Source organism: Halichoerus grypus, chromosome 8 (assembly GCF_964656455.1).
Source record: "Halichoerus grypus chromosome 8, mHalGry1.hap1.1, whole genome shotgun sequence".
Classification (NCBI taxonomy): Eukaryota; Metazoa; Chordata; class Mammalia; order Carnivora; family Phocidae; genus Halichoerus; species Halichoerus grypus.
In genome coordinates, this window is record NC_135719.1 from 115,369,263 (window position 1) to 115,397,070 (window position 27,808).

General features: G+C 37.4%; 1 protein-coding gene across 1 annotated transcript in view; it reads right to left on the reverse strand.

Annotated features, from left to right (window-relative positions):
- KCNH5 (potassium voltage-gated channel subfamily H member 5) overlaps positions 1-27,808 on the reverse strand; it is a 311,548-nt gene that overhangs the window by 227,547 nt on the left and 56,193 nt on the right. Inside the window, exons 5-6 of the mRNA XM_078053792.1 lie at positions 25,998-26,113; positions 19,695-20,087 (exon numbers count right to left, since the gene is read on the reverse strand). Coding sequence (XP_077909918.1) covers positions 19,695-20,087; positions 25,998-26,113 — 509 coding nt within the window. The remainder of the gene's footprint in view (positions 1-19,694; positions 20,088-25,997; positions 26,114-27,808) is intronic.

Consider the following 27,808-nt stretch of genomic DNA (forward strand, 5'->3'; position numbering starts at 1 on the left):
CAACATCCCCAGAAAATATACTCTAAACAAATCAGAAAAGACCTGAAACTGGGGGAAAAGAAAGGGAAAGAAAGAAAAAGAAAAATATAAAAACAAACAAAAACAAAACAAAACAAAAAAACAGAATATGATCAAATATGATCAGGCTGGTGCATAGATCAGCGCCACACACTAGATTTTGGGTGTATTTTGGTCTGTTAGAAGAAAGTGCCTCCCAAAATTTTAAAGAAAGAAAAACTTATATATGTAGAAAAATAAGGGTTAATTCGATGAAGGGATGGAATATGACTGTAAGGATGAAAATTATAAAAGATTTTATAAAAGGAATTGATAAGATAAGAATTTGGTTGAAAAAATCAAGAAGAGGATTTAAAAAAAAAAAGGGAGAGAATCAGGCAGACTAGAACAAAGCCATACACTAGAGATTTAAGGTATATTTTGATCTGTTAGAGGAAACTATATCCTAAAATTTTAAAGAGAGAACAACTTATATATATATACCAAAAATAAGGTTAACTACTATGAACGGATAGAATATGACTCTAAAAATGAAAAATAAAAAAGATTTTTTAAAAAAGGGATTGATAAGATGTTGGTTGAAAAAGGGAAAAAGAAAAATTCAAAAAAAAAAAGTTAAAAAAATTAACTTTGAAAGACTAAAGAATCATGGGAAAAAAGCCATGGATTCTATGTGCAGAATTCCCCTAGCGCTGGAGTTCTGCCGTTCTCATTGATCTGTAAACTTGGTCTTGGCTGGCTGTTCTCGTTGATCTTCTGGAGGAGGGACCTGTTGCCGTGGTTCCCAAATGTCTTTGCCGGAGGCAGAATTGCCCCACCCTTGCCGGTCCAGGCTAAGTAAGCTGCTGGGGTTTGGTCTCAGGAGCTTTTGTTCCCTGCAAGCTTTCTGTACAGCTTTGGAGGCCAAGAGTGAAAATGGCAGCCTCCCAATCTCCACCCCGGAGGAGCCGAGAACTCGGGGCCCTGCTCCTCAGTGAGCCCCCAGAGAAAAGCAGTCAATCACTCCCATCTCCCCGGTCTCTGGCCGCACTCCGTGCTCACCCGGCCTGTGACCAAGCATTTCTATCTCTAGTGCACGACCCCCGTGTGGAGTCTCCAAACCCAGCAGATCCCTGCGGTGAGCTCCTGCGCCACTCCTCCCAGGGGAGGAAGGGGAGTCTCCCCGGATCTGCCACTTGTTGGGTCCCTGCTGGAGGAGCAGTGGCCCGACTTTGCCGCGGATCACGGTTTATGGCAACCCGGAGCTGAGAGCCCGCTCCTCGGCTCCATCTCTGCAGCTGGCTTCCCCACTCCCATACCTGGGAGCTCTGCTGCACTCAGGCACCCCCGGTCTTTCTGTGACCCCGAGGGTCCTGAGACCACACTGTCCCAGCGAGGGTTCCATCCCCCGCTTAGCCACTGGAGCAATGTCCTTCAGCAGAGCCGACTTCTAAAAGTTCCGATTTTGTGCTCCGGGGCTCTATCACTTGCCAGAAGCGGCCAACGGAGGCCCCCTCCCCCTCCGTCTATCCTCCCAAATATCGCCTTGGATTCACTTCTCCGCACGTCCTATCCTCCAGAAAGTGGTCGCTTTTCTCTTCAGAGAGTTGTGGCTATTCTTTTCTTCGATCTCCTGTTGAGTTCGTAGGTGTTCAGAATGGTTTGATCCCTATCCGGCTGAATTCCTGGGACCAGACGAAATCCAGGTCTCCTACTCCGCCATCTTGCTCCTCCCCAACATCTCTGAGTTCTTAGCTCCTCCATATTTTTATGGATTCCCACATTAAAGAGATGTGGGATGTTATTAGCATAAAAACAATGTATTTCAAAAATAAACCATTTAAAACACAAATCAATGCTTTCAATGAATCATCACTAATGATAGTAGGCCAATGGCTCAGCTAATATTTTTTCCTTTCTTCCCTTCTTGCTTTATAAAGAGAAAAGGGATGATCCAAGAACTTTCTTATCCAAGGATACATGACAAATAAGTGGGTGTGATAGAGCAGAAATACAGCTTTTTAATATCCAGTGCATGGTGTTTCAGATGCACCTACATCTTGCATTCCCACACACAGGATGTTATGGAAGATTGTTTGCAAGGAAAAAAAAAAAGAGCTGTGGTTATTTTCCTTCCTATATCCACACCCCTTGGCAATGTGACTTTGCAACTCCTACCTTCAAGAGATAAGATCTATTTCCCCAACCCTTGAGTCTGAGCTGGACTTAGGACTTGCTTGGCCAACAGCATGTGGCATAAATGACGTTGTGCCAGTTCTAAGCCTAGACCTCAAGAGGGATAGCACCTCCACTCACGGTCTTGGAACCCAGACTACTGGCTATGTGAAGAAGACCTACAAGGCTTTTGAATGATGAGAAACCAGAGAAGCAGCCGTCTGAGTCATCCATTTGAGCCATCCCAGACCTGTCAGCTACCAAGCAACTCAGCAATCTACCACAAATGCATGGGTAAACTTAGCTGAGATAAGTTAAACCTAGCCCAAGTTAACAGAACCACCTAATGGAGTCAAAGACTTGTGAGTTTTAAAGAAATGGTTGTTGTTACTATCCACAAAGTTCTGGAGTAGTTTGTTACGCAGGGAAAAAAGCTAACTGATACAAATGTGGGGAAAACACATATGTTATGTGTTTATGTACGTAGAATTTCATACTCGGTATGACTTAACACTGAGGACAATATATATACCTACTAGATACAAAGGTCCCGTTTTAATAAGATTATCCAATATAGGTAAGATACAGGTATGTAAAATAAAATTTAATATACAAATGCTAGATATTATTTATCTTTTATATTGGGAAATGTGTCATTATTTTGCTTTGAATAGACTTGTGCCAATGACTATTCCACGAAAATAGAGAACTCCAGTTATTACTTCACAGATTTCATAAATATTTTTCAAATACAACCTCACCTAAAATGTTTCCATCCCCTAGGTAACTTTATTATCCATGTAGATGAGCCTTCCAATACCTTGGCCTCACAGTTTCTTCACCAATTCCTCTCCAATAATCTTTCCACTTTTCCTCAGACCACCCACTTACATGGTCATAATCTGAAATTTGTCATATCCTAAACGTTTTTCCAACTCTGAAGTCTTAAACTCAACCACCCTGCTATCTGGCCACTTCCTCTTCTCTGTTGAGCTAACTGGTCCAATTACAACTGCGATAGTAGTCAACCTTATTGAAACTCCAGTCCACCAACAGATCTACTTTTTCTCAATTTGTCAACTCTCTCCATTCTCCACTCTCTTCTTTATGTGGCCCCATAATGGCAGTAACACTATACACCCTGAATTCCTTAACATCTCTATCTCTTCATTATAACTTCTATCAAAATCCGAATCCTAGCTCAATTATCAGCTTTCTTCATGCCTGTGTTAACTGTAAAGAAAGTCATAATCTTGAACATGTAATAGGGCAGATTGGTTCCACTATAAACTCATTATCATTAATCTCAAAGAATCTCACAACTACCTAATAGTTTTACTGCTTTTCTTATAAATTATGCACTCACTATTTTTCCAACTTTCTCTACTCTGCTCAAAATCCTCACCATGCCCCTCTTCAACTACATTCTTCCCATAGACATTTAAACATCTCATTGATAAATAAATAAATAAATAAATAAATAAATAAATAAATAAATAGATAGATACAGTTTGCAAGAAACTTGCAAGAAACTCCACCTTCCCATTCCAGACCACTTCCCTGGTCCTCTTTTAATATCTAAGCAAATGTCAGCATTAGCCATTTGATTAAGCAAACCAGAAACCGAGAAGTATTCTTGTCACCCCTCTCTCTGTCTTCCCGAATACCCAATCTATCTTAAAATCCTATTAATTTTAGCTCCTAAATATCTCTCAGATTTATCCACTTCTCTCCATCTCCACTGTCACCACCTAAGACCATGCTACCAGCATCTGTCTCCTGGATCTATAGATGTTTCTTAATAAGTTTCAAGTCATTTATTTGACCCCAACCAATCTGCTCTGAACACTATATGAGTTACCTTTCAAAATCATTCCCAGTTTAAAATTACATAATGGCTTCCCATTGTTCTAAAATCTGTTTTGGTTTACAAAGACCTGCATGTTGTGGCCCCTACCACTCTAACCTCATCCTTCAACACTCTTAAGCTCACTCTTCATCCAACTTTCAGTTTTTAGATATGCCTTGCTCCCTCAAACACAGGGCTTATGCACTTGTTAATCTTTCATACCCTCTGTCCTTAGTTTAGCTAGATCTATTCATACTTCAGATCTCAGCTCAATCATTGTTTCTTCAGGGAAACTTTCCTCTCCAGGCTAGGTCAGGTCATTTCATTATATAATCTCAAAGGACCATGTACATTCTCTTCATGACATTTGTCTGTTTGTGATTGTATATGTTTTGTTCATCCTTTTATTCCTCGCATGTTCTTTAGCACTCCCTTGCATGTAGTAAGCACCAAATATTTACTGAAAGAATGAATACATTATTTAAATAACCAATACATAAATCTTTCCTAATAATTTCTGATTCCTCCACCATTGATATTATAATTAATAATAAATAGCTATTTCAGCTTCACGGATAGCACCACATCAGGCAACTGGATAAAAAAACCACAAAACAATAATAAATTCCATTTGATAAGCACTGGGTTCTTATTCTAAATAGATTATGTACATGAATTACTACATAGTGCGTTTCCATTTTCTTTTGCAGAACACAATTTAAAGACAAAGAAAATTACAAAGTACATTTGTTATCTGAACTTCTAACCCAGATAACAAATTCCATTGTCTCCTTCCTATTCAAAACTCACATCTCCAACTCCTTCTACCAAGACATCCATGGGGAAATAATCTTAATTACTCCATGCATTAGTTAACATGCTTTAGAGAAGGATCTCAATTTGGATAATTTGTACATACCACCTGTTTTAGCCAATTTATATTCTTATCAGAACACAGTGGGATAGATAGATGATAGATAGATAGATAGATAGATAGATAGATAGATGATAGATAGATGAATAGACAGATGAAGAGCAGATATCTATCTTCAGTAATATCCATAATGTACTTTTTAAGTGCTCCTTATTGTGGAAAAGACTTTTTCCCTTTACTATCCATTGGGTCCACAGTAAATACAAAGCATGACCAAAATACATACCCTAAAAAGAGGTATATTGCCTGAAGCTTCAAATTTTTTTTGAACATCATGATACATGTACAAACTAAGTTGGGGGATACTTTAAATCCTTCAATAACTTGTTGTTGCCTTTACAATAATCCAAATGCCTTAATGCAACCTGCCTACCTCTACACTCTCACCTTGTGCATCTCTGTCTTCTGTCCTCTATACTCCAGTCATAGAAAACTTCATTCTTTTCTTCAAAAATGTAATATTCTCTCATCTTGGGGTTTCTAACCATGATATTTAAAACACTTTCCTGAACCTACCAATCACCCCTTTTGCCTGGTTAACTCCTACTTATCTTTCAGGTCTGTCACCTCTTCAGAGACTTCCCTTAACTATCCCCATCCTCAAATAGATTAAGACCCTTGTTTTACAGAATAAATGCCTGGTCCAAGAAATGCTGAGGGAATAATGGAGAGTGAGAGTTGAAGCAGAGAAAGGCTGAGGTGACCATGATGGACCATGTGCTAGTGAAAGTTCAGAAGATTCAGGAATGAGAGCCAAGAGATAGAAAAGAAGAAGAGAAGGTAAGAATTCCATCAGTAAAGAAAAGACAGGAAAGGATATCAATAGGACTAAGTGAATCATACTAACAGTGGAACACTCAGATCTACAAATTTTGGAAAAACAGAAGAGCAGAGTGAACAGTCATGTCCTCCAAAACTATTTTCTAAAAGTGGCCCTTTTCCAACAATTGTGATGATAATATGTGACAATATGGTTGTTAAAGCTATAATAAAAAGATGAAGCAATCTCAAAGCAAGGCTGTGAGACATGCAAAGAAGGTGGTCAAAGAGTAGCTCCCCTTTTGTAAGCTTTTTCCTCCCTACCTAACTCTTTGGCCAAGCACTCACTTCCAGGCTTACTCCCCTACTATTACAACTTGGCTGCGCCTTGGGCCAAGGTTTCCATGGCTCTCAGGGTCCAGGACCATACACTAGTTCTTAAGGTCCCGTTTCTTTTCCAACATTCTGAAAAATGTCTGTCTTTATATTGTATCTCCCATCACTTCAGGTTACTTGAGTGACTTTTCTTTGCAACAAGAACAACAAAAAAATCTTAACCTAACAGCTATATTTAGCCCAGTACATGCTTTCCTACATGGCTCAACTCCTGATCATCCCAGTCATTACCTATCTTATTGCCCTGTGTTATTTCTATGTAGAGAGCATATTACCATCTGAAATTTTATATATACTTGTTAAATTTTCCATATATGTTTACTGTCTGTTTTTCCCCACCAGAATAAAAACTCTGACCAAGACAGCCTTAATGCAGCTTGATTAAACTTTAGACAGGCTTTTTCCTTGACTCTAGGCCCCTGATCTCCCTTTTCTTAGAGCACTTACTTTAGAAAGCTTTCAATCATAAATTCTTTCTCTGCCCCTTTGAGATATAAATCTTCTCCCAGACTCCTGTCAGTTGTACAAGCCAGGAATGTCTTTTTCAAGGACTTGGGAGCCATCCCTTTGAAACATAATCAAGAAAAATAGCACCCCTATCTCTCAGTGCCTGTGGGAGAGTAGGAGCCTAACTTTGATGACACCAATTAGCAAACACAGATGTCTTAATCACATTGACTAACTTCTTTGCCTTCTGTTTCAAAAGAGTTAAGTTCAATCTCACTCCCCTATTGCAATAGTCTTGAACAAAGTCTTTCTTCCCATTTTTAACAAGTGTTCAGTGCAATTTCTCCTTGACAGTTCCATGAAGATAGGGAGGATTTGTGTGCTTGTTCACTGCTGAGATTCCCAATATTTACAATAAAGAAGTAGCTCAATATATACCTGTTGAATTAATGGATGAATGAAGTCACATAAGGCATTTTTTTTTTTGCATTTAAAGGATGACTTAGAGGAAAAAAAAAATCCCTCTTGAGCTATTCCTTTATATTTCTGAATGAACTACCACATCTCAAAATTCAATCTAGGTACATGGCTTATTAATCACACTAAAGAAAAGAAATTATCAGTCCTGGTGACATAACTTTATTACATGTACTGACAGGCTTCTGCACATGGAAATTTTATTCCCTAAATATGAATACTTTCTTTGCCAATAAAGGTGAAACTGTTGTTAAATATATGTACTACTATTAAACTTTTGTTAGATTTTAATATTGAACACAAGCAGTTCAAATGGTTCTAAAATTCTAGCACGACCATATTTGAGTTAAAAATTCTGCTAGCCTAACAATTTGTAATTATCACAAAATAACTGTTGCATAATCTCCTTTCATCTAGGCCTCTTTACTTACTGTGGCCAAAACAGTTACAACATCTGCAAAAGCTCAAACAAAAACTTTTGAGTATGGCCATTCATAACTCAGTATAAGCTTATGTATAAATGTGAATGTAACTGAAGGTGGCTTATTTTGACTGACACAATGACCTAAGCACAAACAAATCACAGCAAACCTGGCATCTTCTGGAAAAATGCACACCAGGCATTTGATTGTAAAGTCCATATTTGTATCTGCAATGCTGACCTAGTAAACATTCAGACTCACAAGACTGCCATAAACTGTTCTCAGAAGACTCAGAAAGATACAGGGCAGAAATCACTGGTTATCAGTAAGGCAGCAGAAGGCATCCTGCAAGACTTGACTTCATAGCTATCTATGTAGCAGTCCACAGAGCTATGTTAGTTGTGCCCTTCTCCCAAGGGGACAACTCAAAAGTAAGCAAATGAGACTCAATTGGCAGATACTAGGATCATCCTGACTTAAAGACTAGAGAACTGACACTGTGCAACCCCACATTCAGTCTGAACATTCAGAACTGAAACCATACTTTACGATGTTAACATGACTTTGTGCTAGTCCTCTGTCTTCCTTAGCGTGACTTAATTTTTCCAGGACTCTCCTGCCCAGGCAAATGGTTTGATTTTTCATCATAGGAACTTCCCAAAGACCCATTAACTCTTCAGTAGAAAGCATAAACAAACAGTTCATGCCCTAAGGTTCTCTGAATTCTTTGCCTCAAAATCCTCACCTTGCTGTTTCCACCAATCCTGAACTATTGTATCATGATTCTTGAACTTTACCCAATCCTAATTTTTGACTTCAAGAAGAATTAAAGGATGTTAAATAGGGTGGCCATCCATACACTTTCCTCTGAGTGTATAGGTGAAAGTCAAGTGTGGGTAAACCACCAATCTAATCCTCAGTAAAAATATAAATGGTTTTTGATTGTTATTAGAATCACTAACATTGTTAAGGTGCTTTCTCAAGCAGAGAAGAACTAGAAGGTATAAAGGATTTAAAACTGTAGCTGAAGTTTTTTTAAGCAGGCACTAAAAAAACCTATGTCTGAATAGAAGGTAGAATCACCCCAAAGACAATAAATGAAGATTTCGTCACAGTTAAAGTCTCATGCTCTTCAGAGCAAGGGAAGTTGTTAGGATAAAAAGGGGCATTGCGTAATGATAAAATGGTCAATTCTCCAAAAAGGTAATAGCTTTAATGTATATGCACCTAACAAGAACATCAAAATATGTGAGGCAAAACCTAATAGAACTACTAGGAGAAACAGATAAATCCACTATTATAGTTGAAGACTTCAATGCCTCTCTATCAGAAATGGTCAGATCTAGCAGACAGAAAATCAGTAAGGACATAGTAGAACTCAACAGCACCATGCATCAACTGGACATAACTGACATTGATCAACTATTTTATATAAAAACAGTAAAGAAAACACATTCTTCTCAAGCTCACATAAAACATTACCAAGATAGAACACATTCTGGGCTACAACACACACCTTAACAAATTTAAAAGAACAGAGGTCATAGAGTGTTTGTTTTTAGATCACAATGGAATTAAGCTAGAAGTCAACAACAGAGAGATAGTTGGAAAATCTCATAATACTTGGAGACTAAACAACGTACTTCTAAATTAAAAAATGAGTCAAATAAGAAATCTCAAGAAAAATTTTTAAAGTTTTTGAACTAAATAAAAATGAAAATACAATGTATCAAAATTTGTGGGATGAAGTGAAAGTAGTGCTTAGAGGGAAATTTATAGCTTTGACAGCAAATATTAGAAAAGAAGAAAGATCCAAAATCAACAATCTAAACTTCTACCTTAGCAAACTGAAAAAAGAAGAGAAAATTAAGTACAAAGTCAACAAGAAGAAAAGACATAATGAAAATTAGAACAAAAAAAATCAGTGAAATTGAAAATAAGAAATCATAGAGAAAAATCAACAAAACCAAAAGCTTGTTCTCTGAATAGATAAAATTATTAAGATTCTAGCCACACTTACTAAGAAAAAAAAATAGAGAAGACACAAATCACTAATATTGAGAAATGAGAGAGAGAACAGCACTACACAGACATTAAGAGAATGCCTTAAAAGGGGCGCCAGGGTGGCTCAGTCAGTTAAGCAGCTGGCTCTTGATTTTGGCTCAGGTCATGATCTCAGGGTCCTGGGATGGAGCACCACATTGGGCTCCAGACCCTGCGCTCAGCAGGGAGTCTTGAGGATTTCTTTCTCTCTCTTTCTCTCTCTCCCTCTCTTGTAAGTAAATTAAATCTTTAAAAAAAAAAAAAAGTATTAGAATACTATGAATAACTCTAAAAGAAATGGACCAATTCCTTGAAAGATATAATCTGCCCAAATTCACACAAGAAAAAATAGGCTATTGGAAAAGAACTATATCTATTAAACAAATCAATTCAGTAATAAGCTTCCAAAATAGCCCCAGGCCCAGATGAGTTCATGGGTGAATTCTACCAAATATTTCAAAAGAAATATACCAATTTTCTACAATTTTTTCCAGAGGTGGAAGTAGATATGATACCTTCTAACTCATCTTTTGTAATCCAGAATTACCCTACTACCACAATCAGACAAAGACATTATGAGAAAAGAAAACTACAGACCAATATTTCTTGTGAATATAGATGCAAAAATCCTCAACAAAATATTGCAAATATATAATATGGCCAACAATATATAAAAATAATTATACAATATGGCCAAGTATGATTTTTCCTAAGTATGCCTGGCTGGTTTAACACTCAAAAATCAATTAAGATAATCCATAACATCACAGACTAAAGAACAAAAATCACATGATTATATCAATAGATGCAGAAAAAGCACTTAATAAAATATAATAGTCATTCATGATAAAAACTCCCAGAAAACTGGTAACAGAGGAACTTCCTCAACTTGATAAAGAACATGCATAAAAAACCTACAGCTAACATTATAATCACATAAATACAGATGTATATGAGGAAAACCAGAAAATTCTAATGAAAGAAATCAAAGAAGAACTAAATAAATGGAGTGATATCCCATGTTCATGAAGAGGAATACTTGATATTGTCAAGATTTCAGTTCTTCTCAGGGTGCCTGGGTGGCTTAGTTAGTTAAGCGCCTGATTCTTTTTTTTTTTTTTTTTTTTTTTATGTTGGCAGAGAAAGGGGAACCCTCCTACACTATTGGTGGGAGCGCCTGATTCTTGATTTCAGCTCAGGTCATGATCTCAGTGTCATGAGATCAAGCCCCACATTGGGCTCCATGTCAGCAGGGAGCCTGCTTAAGATTCTCTCTTTCTGAGGAAAAAATAAAACAAGATGAAATCAGAAAGGGAGACAAGCCATAAGAGACTCTTAAGCATAGGAAACAAACTGAGGGTTGCTGGAGGGGAGAGGGGTGGGGGGATGGGATAACTGGGTGATAGACATTAAAGAGGGTATGCAATGAATGAGCACTAGGTATTATATAAGACTGATGAATCACTGACCTCTACTTCTGAAACCAATAATACATTATATGTTAATTGAATTTAAATAAAAATAAATAAATTTTTAAAATAAACAATAAAGAAATATTCTTTCCCCCCTCTCTGCCCCTCCCCCCACACTTTCTCTATTTCACTCTCTAAAATAAATCTTTAAAAAAAAATGTCAATTCTTCTTAACTTGATCTATAGTTATAACACAATCCTGATCAAAATCCCAACAAGTTATTTTGTGGATATCGATAAACTGATTCTAAAGTTTATATGTAGAGAAAAAGTTGTGAATAGCCAACTCAATATTGAAGGAGAAGAACAAAGTTGGAGGGCAGATACTACCCAACTTCAACATTTGCTTTAAGTCTATAGTAATCAAGACAGTGTGGTGAAAGTAGAGACAAACAGATCCATGGGACAAAACAGAGAGCCCAGAAATAGACCCACGTAAATCTAGTCAACTGATTCTTAACAAAGGAGCAAAGGCAATACAATGGAGAAAAGATAGTCTTTTCAACAAATGTTGCAACTGGACATCCAAACGAAAAAAAAATCAATCTAGACACAGACCTTAAATCCTTCATAAAAATTAACTCAAAATGGATAACAGACCTAAATTTAAAACACAAAACTAAAACTTCTAGAAGATAACATGGGAGAAAATCTAGGTCACCTTGGTTTTTCTGATAACTTTTTAGATACACCAAAGGAATGATCCATAAAAGAAAAAATTAATAAAATGAACTTCAGTAATATTAAAAACTCTGCTCTGTGAAAGATATGATCAAGAGAATGAGAAGACAAGCCACAGACTGAGAGAAATATTTGTAAAAGACATATCTTATAAACAGCCATTACATAAAATATACAAAGAACTCTCAAAATTCAACAAGGAGAAAATTAAAAACTTGATGAGCAAAAGATCTGAACAGACACCTGACCAAAGGAAATATCGATGGAAAATAAATATATGAAAAGCTGTTCAACATCTTATGTCATTAGAGAATTGCAAATTAAAACATTAAGGAGATACCACTACACATTTATTAGGATGATCAAAACCCAAAACACTGACAACACAAAATGCTGGTGAGGATGTGGATCAACAGGAACTCTCATTCACTGCTGATGAAAATGCAAAATGGTACAGCAGCTTTGGAAGATAGTTCAGCAATTTCTAACAAAATTGAACATAATCTTCCCATATGATCCAGCAGTTGCATTTCTTGGAATTAACCCAACTGAGTTGATAACTTACTCCTACACAAAAACCTACACACAAATTTTACAGCAGCTTTATCCATAATTGCCAAAACTTGGAAGCAACCAACATCTCCTTTAGCAGAAAAATAAACTGGTATATCCAGGCAATCTAATATTATTGAGGTCCAAAAAGAAGTGAGCTATGAGCCATAAAAAGACATGGAGGAACCTTAAATGCATATTAAACATGAAACAAGCCAATCTGAAAAGGCTACATACTATATGATTCCAACCATATGACATTCTGGAAAATGTAAAACTATATAGACAGTAAAATGATCAGTGATTGCTAGGGGTTGGGGGGAGGAAGGAATAAATAGGCAGAGTACAGAGGATTTTTAAGGCAGTGGAAGTATTCTGTATAATACTGTAATGGTGGATACATATCATTATACATTTGTCCTAAACCACAGAACATACAACATGGACTTTAAGTGATAACAGCGTGTCAATGTAGGTTCATCAATTGTAATAAATTGTAATAAATGTACCACTATGGTGGGGGATGTTGGTAATGAGAGAGGCTGTCCGGGGGGGAGGGGGGGAGTTGGCAATCTCTGTATGGAAAAGCTCTGTACCTTCCTCTCAATTTTGCTGTGAATTTAAAATTGGTCTTAAAAATAAAGTCTATTATCATCTATGCAAACACACTGATAAGAAAAATCAATCAATTCCAAGGTGGACTGGACAGTGTTTCTATGGATTTAATCTAGGAAGATGAAATCTAGGAAAACTAAGAAAAAGAAATATTAAATATTAAATAATCCCTACCTGTACCACTCAAACATTATTTTAAATTATCTGTAGGCTTTAATGAAAAAGTAATGGCAACCAAATTGTATTAAATAGCAATTTCTAAAATGCTATATTTGGTAGAGGGTCTAAGATTCAACAGAAGGGAGAAAAAGAGATCAGAAGCTGAAAAAGTCACCAAAATCTACAAGCATAATTAGCTTCTTTAATTTCCAATTCTTGATTTGATGGCTAGATAAGAAACAAAAAATATGCAATCTAAACAATGTATACTCAAACACAATAATTCATGTGGCAGCTTCACAAGCATAATCTGCAAAAAAATAATTTAGAAATCATTTTGCATAAGATTTTCAGAAAATTAAAAATATTTATATATTTTGACTTAGCAATAGCTGTCCCATTCATTTGTCCCCTAAAACAATGCAAAAGTGATCTTTTCCCCATTTCAATTTGTCATGACCTAGTTTATCATGTTTACCACTTACTAATACCACTCACTATCCTGCGTATCATGTTTCCTAAGTTCACTTACACTACCAAATGGTACATTATCTTCAGCTGCCATATCTTTCTCTGATGCCCTATAATTCAGTTCTCAGTTCCCCCTAGCCTCCCAGAAATCAGGTTCTGAGGACCACCCAGAGCTGCATTCAAATGCACCTACAAAAGAGCTTGATTCTATTCCTTGGATTCCTAGTGACAACATTTTTACCCTGTGTTATGGTTCCTAGGAAATCTGCATACTTCTTCTCAAACATAACACTTTCCTCTAATGCATGCTGCCTTCTGTGCCTCACAGCTCTCTTACAGAATCACATATCCAGTTCGTGAATTCCTAGTAAATCAAATTACATTCAGAGAGCACATCAACTGAGACAATCATAAAAATAAAGAGTTATTAAGTCATGCACCTGTATCACGTTAAAGGATTAAACTGCTACTTTCAGATTCATACTCTCCTATTCCCAAGCTACCACCAGCTCACTTCATCATTCTTAAGTTTTATGTCGTTGTACAATCTACTAAAACCTTGCTAACACTTCATTGCTTCAGGTCAGTGAGTCACTGATATGCACTAAGAGTAAAAAAGGATTATCAAGGAGATGGGCCACATTCTTCACCATCACAAGGCTTATAGTCAAGCTGAGGAAACAAACATACACAAATGAAATAATAATATCCTCTCAGATATGCAAAATTCTGCAAGCAAAATTCATTCATATCTCTATTCCCATTTGTTCCTTATAACCACCCTGTGGTGTAAGTAATTAGGTATTCCTTTCCTTTTCTTACAGACACAGAAACTGAGAGCCAGAGTAACCATCCCAAAGGCTCACAACAAACATGTTTTAGGGAAGGCATAAGACCCCAGATCACACAACAAATGGTTACAGTGCTCATGAACACACACAAAGCTACAAAAGAAAAATAACTTTAATTATATTGATGTGCACTCAGGTACATAAATGAAGATGAAATACGATGAAGATATTCATTACAGTTGCTTGGAAATAATCATTTTTAAAAAAACAAGAGGCCCAAAATGGAGTCACTTGTGCTAAGCCCATGTCACCAAACCAAGACTTAACACCAACTTAATTGCAGTTTCAGCCTCTCCCAAGAATGTAATCTTAACCAGTCCATCTGGAATTACCTGGTCAGCTCTAGTGAGGTAACTGCCTGATAGAACCCCTGCCTTCTAAAGGAAGGTGACCTTGCCTGAAATAACCCACTCTTTGCTAATAATGTCCTTGTCTTGCCCCCTTCTGTCTGTAAAAGTCTTCTATTTTGTATAGCTCCTCAGAGCTCCTTTGTGTTTGCTAGATGGGATGCTGCCCAACTCATGAATCATTGAATAAAGCCAATAGGATCTTTAAAATTTACTCAGTTGAATTTTTTTTAACATAATGCAGGAAGGTTTCCCTGAAGAAGTATGTTCCAGAAAGTTGGATGTCATGTAACAGATAATACAGAGCCGACCCACAGGAACTGAACCAGAAGGAAGTCAAAAATGCATAAAATAATGTCAGCAAAGAAACTGGTAGACATATGGATATATCTAAATAAGTATTGAAATTAAATAAGACAACAATATAATAGTTAAAAGAGAAAGTTAAAAACAATATAGAAGCAAAATACAAGACAATAATAATTTGAAAGATGAGAAGATGAACAGAGGTCCTTGAATTAATTAGGAGAAGGGTAAAGATACTAATAAGCCACATATTGACGCTAAAAATGTTAAGAGTAATCAATGAGGGGTGCCTGGGTGGCTCAGTCGTTAAGCGTCTGCCTTCGGCTCAGGTCATGATCCCAGAGTCCTGGGATCAAGCCCCGCATGGGGCTCCCTGCTCGGCGGGAAGCCTGCTTCTCCCTCTCCCACTCCCCCTGCTTGTGTTCCCTCTCTCGCTGTGTCTCTCTGTCAAATAAATAAATAAAATCTTTTAAAAAAAAAGAGTAATCAATGAACAGAAAAACTTCCAAACTAGCGGAGGGAATCCAGGAGATGAGAGAAAAAAAATCCAAAAGATGGAAGAAAAGAAGAAAAAGGAAATAAAAACATAGAGAAAAGCAAAGAAAAGGCATTTTAAAGTGGAAAAGAATATGCTCAAGTAAATCAACATGCAATTAATCTCGATAAATATACATAGATTAAGCTTGTCAGTTACACTCTCAGAATCCATATACTATCTTCAGAAGATACAGCTAGAGTATAATAATCTATAATAATAAAATTTAAAATATAGAAATATATATACCAAATACTATATGAAAGCTAATTTAGCTCTACTAGAATCAAGCCAAATAGACCTTAAGCAAAAACAATCATTAGGGACAAAGAAAGTGAGAAAATAATGTTGAGGAAATCTCCCAGACAGGATAGCAAAAATAGAAAGTGCTAGAAATAGGAGAGAAGAGAAAAAGAAAATTAGAGGACTAGTCCAAAAGGTACAATATCTGAATAAAAGGAGGTCCAGCAAGAAAAAAGTGGGGGAGAAGGGTGGAGATAATCATCATAGGAAAAAGAAATTAAGACATAAAACGTGCTTTTCCAGATTGAAAAGGGCCACCATCAATGCCCAGCCAAACTGATGAAAACAGACCCACACTAAGGCATATCATCAGAAAGATTCAGAACCCCAGGACAGAGAGGATACATCAAACTTCCAAAAAGAGCACAGGTCACATGTAAAGGGTCAGAAATCCTAATTATCTCTAGCCTAGAGTATTATAGTTAGCCAAAGTCAATCATGTGGCAGGGGGGAATAAAGAGAGATTTGTTTAAGAAAGTGATGTTGATTGAATATTGCTCGCACCAATGTAATGAGAGAAGATGTAGACAATTGGCAGACAGTTTAGTGTTTGAATTAGAGATAAGTACAAAAAACTAAGCAAACAATAAATCCAGCTATTTATCAACTCTGAGGAAAGTGCAGAAAAACAATCATAGCACGTTTAAGGTTCCACCATAAATAGCATATTTGTAGTCATAATGATATTTATTGACCCAAAAGAATGATATACCTGTATTGTGAGAATGAGGTGATGAGAAGAGTACATGGACATAGTAAGGGCTAGAACCTCAAATGCCACATTGAGAAGTCAAAGACAAGGCCTAAAACTGAAAAACCAAGAGGTAGGTACATAATCTTTTTGTTTGCTGACATGGAAGAAAATAATAAAAGAATCCCCTAAACAATTTGAAAGTGGTTGCCTCTAAGGCCTTTTTTTCTTTTTTCTTCAAAATGAGATATTGTCAATCATTCTTCATAGAAGTTTTACCAACTTATAGTCCCTTGAGCAATGTATGAGAGTGCCCGTACCATCACTTTATCAGTTCGGGTCCCCTACGGAGTGCTGCCAAATCAAGGTTAGAGGTGCAAGTTTTACTGAGATAAAGGTCTGGGAAAGATAAGGGAGGAGGAAGGGGCCTTCAGACCAAAATGCGGGTCTGACATGGGTGAAGGGGTATTGGGTAGAAGAGCGTCAGACCACAGTACAGGTAAATGGGGAGCCCCAGAGCAAAAGTTACTCAACAGAGGAGTCTTGTGTTGAGAAGGACTAGACTAAATTATAATATTGCCCCCATTCTTAATTATTGGCTAAAAGTAGCCTTGGGGAAATATGGCCTCAGTGTGTGAACTGCAGCAGATGAGAAAATGCAGCAGCTGTCAGTCAAAAAAAAAAAAAAAAAGCCTGGGGGGTTGGGGAATGGGTTAGCCTGGTGATGGGTATTAAGGAGGGCATGTATTGAATGGAGCACTGGGTGTTATACGCAAACAATGAATCATGGAACACTACATCAAAAACTAGTGATGTAATGTATGGTGATTAACATAACATAATAAAATAAAATTTAAAAAGCCTTTATTTATAGCATTTTAGGCTTTCTAAGTGTAAATACTCCCACTGCGGTCAGTTTCAAGCTACTAGTGTGACAGTGTAATGACTCACCGAATGAATGCTGAGTTTGGAAAAGATCCTAACAATTGGCTTTCCCAAACCAAGAGCAGGTTCCAGGAAGCTATGAACTGTGCTCCAGACAGCAGGTTTCCATGAAGGATGAGCTAAGCAGTGCACCTTCTTAGCTACTATACTCACCAACCTAGTGCATTAACAGAGTTTTTACTGCAACAGTGTGATAAGTGAAAATGGTATGTTGGTGTAGTTTGTAGTCTTACTCTGCATTTTACTTAATATGCATGAGGCTGAGGATCTCTTGATATATTTATATATTATGTTAAATGCATTTATTATTTTGTAACATATTTAGTGTATTTTCTATGAGCTGAGCCAATCTTTTGATTATTGTTATTAAAATCCTTTTATGCCTATGTTCTAAATAATTGAAATCTTAATATATTGATCTTAATATATTAATTCATATAGTAAGTGAAATACAAATACTGCTTATCATCTCATCATATTTCACATTTTCAAAATTAACTCCTTTTAACCCCTTTCAGAGGGTAAATAGGAAAGAAATAAATGTACCTTTAAAAGCATGTGTAAATGGAATCTAACATTAGGAAACAATTTACTATAATTCCTCCTTTTCCCGTAATTTTTAAAGTAATGTGTACAGCATCAAAACACAATATCTACACTAAACTTTCAGGGAAATAGTTTTTTTAATATTATTAAAGTTAATTGAGTGTAGAAATTTTATGGGGAAAAAGTCACTGAATAGTTTCTATCTACCTCCCAACATACGTAGAGTAACAATAATACAGTAGAGAATTTTCCATCTGAGCAGTCTACAAGGACAGAGTAGAATCTTTAGGGAAATTAAGTTTGTAATATTATCATTATGAACACATTTTAATAATAGATGCATTCTATATTGACTCATTTTTACATTATTAGTTGAGATTATTGGTTGCATCCTATCAGCTTGCTGTAGCAAGTTGGAAATCATCCACTATTAGGGTAAAAGCTACGAAGCTCTGGATGAAGTGGTCTTTTAAGATATTACACATTTTTAGGGACACCTGGGTGGCTCATTCGGTTAAGCATCTGCCTTCAGCTCAGGTCATGATTCCAAGGTCCTGGGATCAAGTCTCACTTTGGGCTCCTTGCTCAGCGGGGAGCCTCCTGCTCCCCCTGCTTGTGTGCACTCTCTCTCTGACAAATAAATAAATAAAATCTTTTTAAAAAAAGATATTACACATTTTTAATATTCTTTTAAGATTAATTTTTTTAGAGAGAGTGTGTGCGAGCAGGAGGAGGAGCAGAGGGAGAGAGAAAGAATCCTCAAGCAGACTCCCCGTTGAGTACAGAGCCCGATGCAGGGTTCAATCCCAGGACCCTGAGATCATGACCTGAGCTGGAACCAAGAGTCGTCTGCCCAACCAACTGAGCCACCCAGGTGCCCTCCACATTTTAAGTATTTCTAGTTGTGCAGGTAATACTGAATGAACAGGACCTTGAACTAGACCAGACATCAGAAGTCATCCAATATAGTCTCTAATCACAAATGTACTTAGACAAAATTTAAAACAAAGGCTATAAAGAAGAAACCAAACAGGCAAAAATTTGAGGATTTTCCATAAAAGTTTTTTTTTTTTAATGTTAACTCAAGCACTGCTACCATATATATCTGGAGAGGAAGAGTCAAAACATCTATGGATGCATAGAATGCTACTGTTTTCCAAAGAAAATACATCTATTTCATCTCTCTTAATCAATTACCTAATTCATAACTGTATTTGACCCCCAAATGCTCTGCTTTTCTTCTGTTCCACCTCCTCCAACCACAACCTCCACTTCTTCAAACCACAACATCGAACCACAACCACTGTCTTAGTAATTGGTATTATCAACCAGAAATCAAGAAAAAGAAGCAGATGAAAATTAAAGTCATTGAATAATATAATTTACAGCAAGTAGGGTGAAAGCTGAAAGTGGTGGCTAAAAAGAAGTTTGGATTGGGGCGCCTGGGTGGCTCAGTCGTTAAACGTCTGCCTTCGGCTCAGGTCATGATCCCAGGGTCCTGGGATTGAGTCCTGCATCAGGCTCTCTGCTCAGCAGGGAGGCTGCTTCTCCCTCTCCCACTCCCTCTGTTTGTGTTCCCTCTCTCACTGTGTCTCTCTCTGTCAAATAAATAAATAAAATCTTAAAAAAAAAAAAAGAAGTTTGGATTATCTGTAAACTCCTTTTATCTTAATTTTCTCAAAACATACGGTCCACAGTACTCAGAAAAAAAAGAAACTTACCTCATCCACATTTTCAAAGGCATTGATGATGTCATAAGGTAAACAAGACAACAGATCGATCACAAACCAAGTTTTCAGATAGTTCATCCTTATCAGCTTGGGGTCAGAAATGACCTCTCCACCAGGTCCCACAAAGGTCGTGTGAAAATTTAAAACAATGTCAACCAGAAAGATAACGTCCACCACACTGTCCAGCACCAGCCAGGCTATGTTGTTCTGCTTCGTTTTGAAGGAAACATTATAAGGAACCATAATGGCGGTGTAGAAGGTAAGAATTAAAATCACCCAATCCCAAGTAGTTTTAAAAGCACAATAGTGTAAAATAATGTGTGGTGGCGTCTTTGGCGCTTCTTGCTTATACTGAGGAAGGATATCTGATCCCAGCTGAAGAACCTAAAAGAGAGACAATGTGTATATAAATGACTTGAACATCTCTGTACAGTTAGTAATGAATTCAAACTTACTGGAAGTCAAACCACAGTGTATTTTTCATGACTCCTGGTTTCAAGACCAGTCAAACCCTAAAGTTTTGTCTCCCTCTTCTGAGTTGTACCAAAGTTTGTTTAAAGGAAGTTAATCTTTCTGCTGTTCTATCTGGCTTTCTCTCCAGTGGCCAACTGTTGGTTCACAAACTGGCCCCCAAACACCAAGGGCAAGGAGAGAACAAAGAAAAGGACAGACCACTCCAGATCGTTAGGTGGCAGTTTAATAAGCAAGGGAACATACTTACAAGGCTTGTCATAGGAAACGGTAAGATGAGTAGACCTCCGCACCCACCTACCAGAATCTTAAAAGCTTAATAGATACCCTAACTGGATCCAGTCACATATACAGTCCAAATGGTCTCAACAACATCCTACTCTTTCAAGGCTATGTCCTTGAAAATGGCTCCCACTGTGGGAATGGTTGGCAGAGTGTACATTCCAAGGACCAGAATGAGGAGCCTCCGATTGCCTGGGTCCAGTTCCGGGGTCAGCCAGCAGTCACATCCTCTCAATAACTTCCTCCAACACCAACACTGATCCACAGCACTGCTGGATGTCCACTTATGGGATTGCCTTCTGTACACTCACTTGCAAGCCTGCCTAAAATCACACATCTCTGATTGTCCAACAGTTATTTGGGTGACTCACCGTTATCCATTTTTCACACATACTTAGCACCTCAGGGAGCATAACTTTGATTCTGATGGCCTCGCTGAACCCCAGGACCACACTGTTGGTGATCTTGCTGTTGAGTGGGACTCAGCAAGGGCCCTAATGAGCGGCATAGTGATAACAGGGTTGTAAGTGTTATAGCCTGCTTTTTCCTTTTCTCCCTTCAATCAGGACTTAAAGAATTGTGTTTCCTGTCCAGATGCATATTTGCTTTGGAAAAAAGAAAATGCTAAATACTCAGGTTTGCTTCTCCATACCTTTTTGACAGACGGAAAAATTTCACTGCAAGGTTATATGAACCTTGACTTACTCTAAGCAGGTCTAATTAAAGAGACAAAGGGAAAAAGCAGATGACAGAGCAAGAGTAGAGGCCTGGGCACTGCTGGGCAAAAGTAACAAACACAGACTTAGCATTGCTTTCCAGGACCTGGAACTTGGAAACTGTGAAAAAGAGTTGAAGGAATAGATCAGAGAGCTCTGTTCCATGCCATCAATGAAGCTAAGGCTGAGCAAATCTATGTGTTAAGGAATTTGTAAATGGGACTTTGATAAATATTTCCAGCAGCTTTGTCATCTTATATATCCAAGTGTTTAGCATCTCTAAGACTAATGGGATCCAGAAGGTAGCAGTCAAAAAGTTATCATAAGGTTATAAATGCATTAAATATTTGAATATAAGAATAGACATAAACAAAAATACCTATTAGCACATAACTCATATGCCACAAAACAAAACAAATATACTAGCACTTCTTGAAACTCGACAATTACCCTGAAAAGTTTCTCTTGTGCATAGAACTTACATAACTGAAAACTAAGTATATAATACCCATTATTAATATTTGAAATGTGAAAAACATCATTAGTATTCTCAATAGTTGTGTATTATAACTATTGTTGTTTGTTTGGGGGCTATCAGAACTATTTAGAAAGATTTTTATGTATTTATCCTCATTATCAGTGCCCCAGCCATATTTCTCCCATAAGGCCTTAGATTACTTAGCAACAAATTTTCCTACCAAGAATAAAAGCTTCATGTTGGGATAGAGCTTTATGTAGACAGAATCAAACAGAATCATGGCTTCTCTTTCTCTTTATAGCCACTGATCGATCCATTCCAATTTCACCATGTTAAACGTGAAAATTTTCTTCATAGTCAATGTTAATATTTTACCATCTATATTTACACAGCCTATAGCTGAAGCACAAAGAAAGCAGACTTAGAAAATAAACTCAAGTGCCAGGGTGCATTTATGACCTTCATGGGCCCTAGGCATTTTTGCCTTCCTGGACCCCTTTCTCCATAAAAAAATAAAATAAAATAAAAATTGCATTTTACAACTGCATTGTTACAAAGAAGAATAAATTATTATAAATCCAACTTTTTTACCTAAAAGTTCAATTTTTCCTTCTACTGTTAATAGAAATTCAGACATCCCATGGACCCCTAAAAATGCTGTGGTCCCACACACTGCTTATAGACAAGTTGACCCTGCTCAGCACGCTGGCAGAACATAAGATGCCTTCTCTAGAGATGGAATTGGATCACTCCTGAGGTTAGTATTCCTTAAATCTGGCTACAAACTAGAACCATTGGGAGAAATTTTTTAAACGATGATATACTCATACCTAGAAATGCGCCCCCACTGACAATTAAATTCATCTTGTGCGATCTATATTTTCAAAACCTTTCCTGAGTGATTATAATGTACAGTCCAAGGTAAAACTCTTGTGTGATATTTCCTTAGACATTCAGGACCCAGTTCTTCAGACAGTGACTTGCATATGTAAAAGGATCCAGAAATGCTACAAGAGGGGGAGGAGAAGCAGGCAGAGAGAAGGAGGAGGAGGAGCATGGCATCAACCACAAAGGGACACTCATGCTCACACTTTGATCTCTCTCATATGCAGAGCACGACTTTAATCTTCACTCTGACTCTGGGGCGCTTTTATAAAGCCGTGAGTAACAATCCTTCATTTTCGTTGCTAGTCCACTTGTACTTTGAGAAGTGACGAGCCTTAGGTGGAGGGGGATGAAAACACATTTTCAGATTATTTTTGTACCAATACAAACACGTTCTTTCTCTCTGAATATCTGAGAGCACTGACACTAATAGAATCAGAACCAAGGACATGGCATTGGTACAGATATTTATCTTCACCCCTGTAAAAGTGAAAAGCTGAAGCCAGTCAGCAGGAAGTCAGTTCTTGTGGACAACTGATGAACTACCTACAAGGAGACCCAGATCTTTGAAACCAGGAACTGGCTCCAAATGTAGGTGTCCCGATGGCACTGTGATAAAATTTATATGTCTTGGAAAAAGTGAAAACCTGAAGTTCAACAGCAAATCCAAATAGTCAGGTTGAACAAATTATATGACTCTGAGTAAAATTTTTGAAATGATATCCTTCTGCTAACTTGTTGCTTCTTTTGGGTCAAACTTTGGACTAAGAGCACATGCAGACAAAATATCTTTTGAAAATCTCATTATTTCTTCATGTTCTCTGAAATCAAGCCTATGACCTGACAGAAAACAGTTTTGTATCTGAGTCAGGTTTGTGAATTAGAGATGACCAATAAAGAAACTATCAATAATCCAAAGGCGATGCAAAAATAAAATAAAATCAGATGGGAAGAAACAGGGGTGAAATTTCCTCAAAAATAAAAGTAAAAAATCATGTGCTATTGAGGGGAAAGAAACTTCCCACTTGATGCAGAAGGAAAAAACCAATGAATGTTTCAGGGTGCTAAGGTAAAATATTTTCCTCTCTATGGTCCCTTCCTCTTGTTCTTGCCCAGTTGTACAACGGAGAAAAGAAAAACTCTGAATAAGGTATTGTTAAGACCCAGAAGGAATCATGACTATGAAAGTCAGCAGTCACAGAAACATGTCCCTCCACTTCAGCTTGATTTGTAGAAAAAAAGGGACAACTCAAGGCAGAAAAGAAAGCTTTAAAATCAAGTAGTACTTTATAACAAGCATCACTGACAAAGGAAGTTGTATCTAATAGCCTGCTTTAAATCTTGTCCTAATTGCATATTGTCTTTTAAAATATTGTGATTATTATTATTAGTTAATATTTAATTATGTTAATGTCTTACCTGGGCTTTTAAAAACCTGATTGCACATCTAAGTATTAATCTCTCCCCAGGCTAACAGTGCTATTTAGAGCAGAAAGCCTTCTAAGTCCCCTGTTAGCTATGGTCCAAGAAAAATCCAGAGTCCTCCAAATTCAAGGAACAAACTTTACTTCCACACCCTCTCCAAACCAAATTTAATATCTGCCACTAGTTTAGAAAGTTACTCTGGAGCTCTTCAACTCACTTTTCTCCAGCAGAGCAAACTGATGAACATATATATTTAATTTCATCTTTCTCTTCTTTGGTAAGCTACCTCAGAATATTCTGTGAGTGCCCACTAAGTGCTTAGCCAAGCTTTTGTAGTTTAGTTAGCTTTTGGCATCATTCACACCAGGAAGACAAGTGATGATTACAGAAGACACATGAACAAGAAAGCTTTTAGCGGCCCTGGAGTTCTGTCCTCAATTCCTTTTCTCTCTGGTTTCAATATACTTTCTCTGGGTAACATCATCTAGTCCTAGGGCACCAAGGCCTGAAATTCAGACCCAGATATCCCTCCAGAGCCAGACCCAGAAATCCCTCTGCCTTTTTTTTTATTATTATGTTATGTTAATCACCATACAGTACATCATTAGTTTTTGATGTAGTGTTCCATGATTCATTGTTTGAGTATAACACCCAGTGCTCCATGCAGTACGTGCCCTCTTTAATACCCATCACCAGGCTAACCCATCCCCCCACGCCCCTCCCCTCTAGAACCCTCAGTTTGTTTCTCAGAGTCCATAGTCTCTCATGGTTCATCTCCCCCTCCAATTTCCCCCCCTTCATCCCTCTGCATTTGAGGCATCTCCACTTGGATTTCCTGTCAGGCACTTTAAACTTAACATCCCCAAAACTGAACTCATTCCCACTGTCCCCAAACCTTCTCTTCCTTCTCTTATATTTGTCATTTTATTAGCCACAGTACTATCTATCCAGTTGTCTTTGACTCATCCTCTTTTTCACATTCAATTCTTATCTATCAACAAATATGTTGACTCTAATCTTGGAGTGTCTGGATCTGCCCATTTCCATTTCCGGTTTCCTTGCTTAAAGCCATGGTCAGTCTAGCTGATTTACTCTTAGGTTTTCTTAACTAGTTTCCCTATCTACCCATTCAACACAAAGCCACTAGGTTTTTAATCATTTTTGTACCACAGATCCCTTTTGGTAATCTGATGAAAGCTATGGACCCCTTCTTGGAATCAAGTTTTTAAATTAATACAAGAAAAACATGGCATTGCAAAGAAAACCATAGGGACCAATCTCCCTTTGAGAGGTTTCTCTAAAGCATAAATGTGATCATATCATTTCCCTGGCACATGGGACACCAACCACCACTGTTTCACTCTACATAACTTTAACCTTTCCTTCACCTGACTTCACCCACACTGAACTCATATTCAAAGTCATCATACTCTCTCATCTCTGAGCCTTTGCACATGCTGGTCTCCCTGGTAGAAATGACCTGCATCTCTTCTTTACCCATTTCTCATATTTTTCCTTCAACATTCACTCACCCCAGGTATCACCTCACTCAGGTAAGCCTCCCTAGAGCCCCAACTCTAGGCAAATGCTCTTGTATGTGTTCCCACTGCACCCTATCATCCTATTTATCATATCCTATTGTCAGTTTCTTCTGCTTGATCTTTAGTTCCTTGATGGTAGAGCCCATTGCTTATTCATCTTCACATCCTTTGTAAAGTATCAGGCACAGAGAAAACTCTCAATGAGTTTGTGCTGCATACATAAATAGATAAAATGAGTGAACTTCCTATCTCATTTACTCAAAGAAAACCTCACCCTCTACAAATACCACTTGGGATGTCATGAACTAGTTTCTCATTTCAAGAATATGAGAAAATAAAAAGAAATATTTAAAATTTCTGTAATTCCATAAGGGAAAAATAATTAGAAGATAAGTACTTGTAAAATAATAACCAGAAATACCTATATTGAATCATTTGGGGGGAAAAAATGTACCACCACCACCATCTTGGGAAGGAAAGTTAGTCTCCCACTTACTTCAGCTAATCTTGAATGTTTGTGGACCACCTCTGTTTTATTCATTGGCGTGAGCTGCTGCAAAACACTTCGGCTATTTGTCAAAGCCCGTGTCAATCGGGCAAATTTTGTCCAACCTTAAAAGTAAGGAGAGAAAGTCTCAGTTTTTCACATATAATGAATATGGAACCCAACATTCTTGCTAATATTCAAAGGATCTAAGAAATAGCACAACATCCAGAACTAATAAAAAGTATCAATCTAAAGCATTTTATTTCTGCATAAACATAATCACATTTCAAGCGCAGCTATAAAGTAATGAGTAATTTTTATATGTGACCTTTGTGTTTTGCTCATATCTATTACATAGTCTCAGTAGCCAAGTTACAGCTGCCCACAAAATTCTGTGCTCCCCCTTGCATTATATAGATTTGTTACTGGAACACAGCTGCCCAGCCATGACTACACTTCCCAGCATTCCTTGCATCTAGCTGTGTCCATGTCCCTAGTTCTCATCAATGGAATAAAAGCAGAAATGAAGTGTGTCACTCCTACACATGTGCATGCCGCAACATAAGAAGCAAGTGAGACTTCTCTACACTTTCTTCCTCTTTCTACCAGCTGGATGCAAGTGACAACAAGGCCCCAGGGAAAGGTAAAGCACTGAATCAGGGCACAGAAGATTGCCATATGCCAAGGATCACCTGCCTCGGACTGTAATGTGAGCAAGAAATAGGCTTCTGTTGTGTTAAGCCACTGAAAGTTGGGGGCAGGGGTATTTATTATAGACTAATAAAAACAGTTCTACTGTGCATTGTGTGCAGATATATACACATAAGAAAATGAAGCCCAATTTTGACAAATCTCACATATTATGGTTCTTATCACACTTCCATCTTTTCTTGTTACATAGAAAAATGTTATTTCTCTCTTAACAACTACAGTGATAGCTAAAGATCCTTCCTTAAATATCTAGAATCCCTAATATTGTTTTCTGAAAGAGTAGTAATTTTAACTTCTGGGGGAAAGGGATGTGAATTTAATGAGAAAGAAATTTCTTCTGAGGGCGTCTGGGTGGCTCAGTTGTTAAGCATCCGCCTTCGGCTCAGGTCATGATCCCAGAGTCCTGGGATTGAGCCCCACATTGGGCTCCCTGCTCAGTGGGAAGCCTGCTTCTCCCACTCCCACTCCCCCTGCTTGTGTTCCCTCTCTCGCTCTCTATCAAATAAACAAATAAAATCTTAAAAAAAAAAAAAAAGAAAAGAAATTTCTTCTGAGGCCTCAAATTCCTGTTACTAAAATAATTAATTTCAAGGAAATGTGAATAAGTAGAGCAAAACTAACCATACTCTGGTCCTATCTCAATTACCCTTTCTCTACATATCCCAAAGACTCTAATTTATTAAAGATTCCATTAAGACCATGTGATAATTTCTATGCTAGTGCCCCTAACTAGGTTATTTGTCAAATAACTCCTTAACAAGGAAAACTCCTGCTGGTCCCAAGGAATAACTGTAATGGCAATGATGAAATTTCAAACAATGTGACAAAAGATGAAGGAAGAAATCCTGGGCAGACACCTGTCAAATGTCTTTCAAACTATACTAGGTAGATGACATCATAGTTTACTACCATTCTTCAGGCTAATTCTGACTTCAGTTAAGCTTTGTATTTCCCTACCAATTCAGCTCCGTCTATGGTATCCAACAAGTGGATTAGAAAATAGGTAAACTGGCATCAGTTGGTAGAAGGTCCTTAATTCTTAATTAATGGACTTTATCCTAGTGGCTAGAAGAAAAAAAATGTTAGGCCTTGAGAATTGTATGTAACCC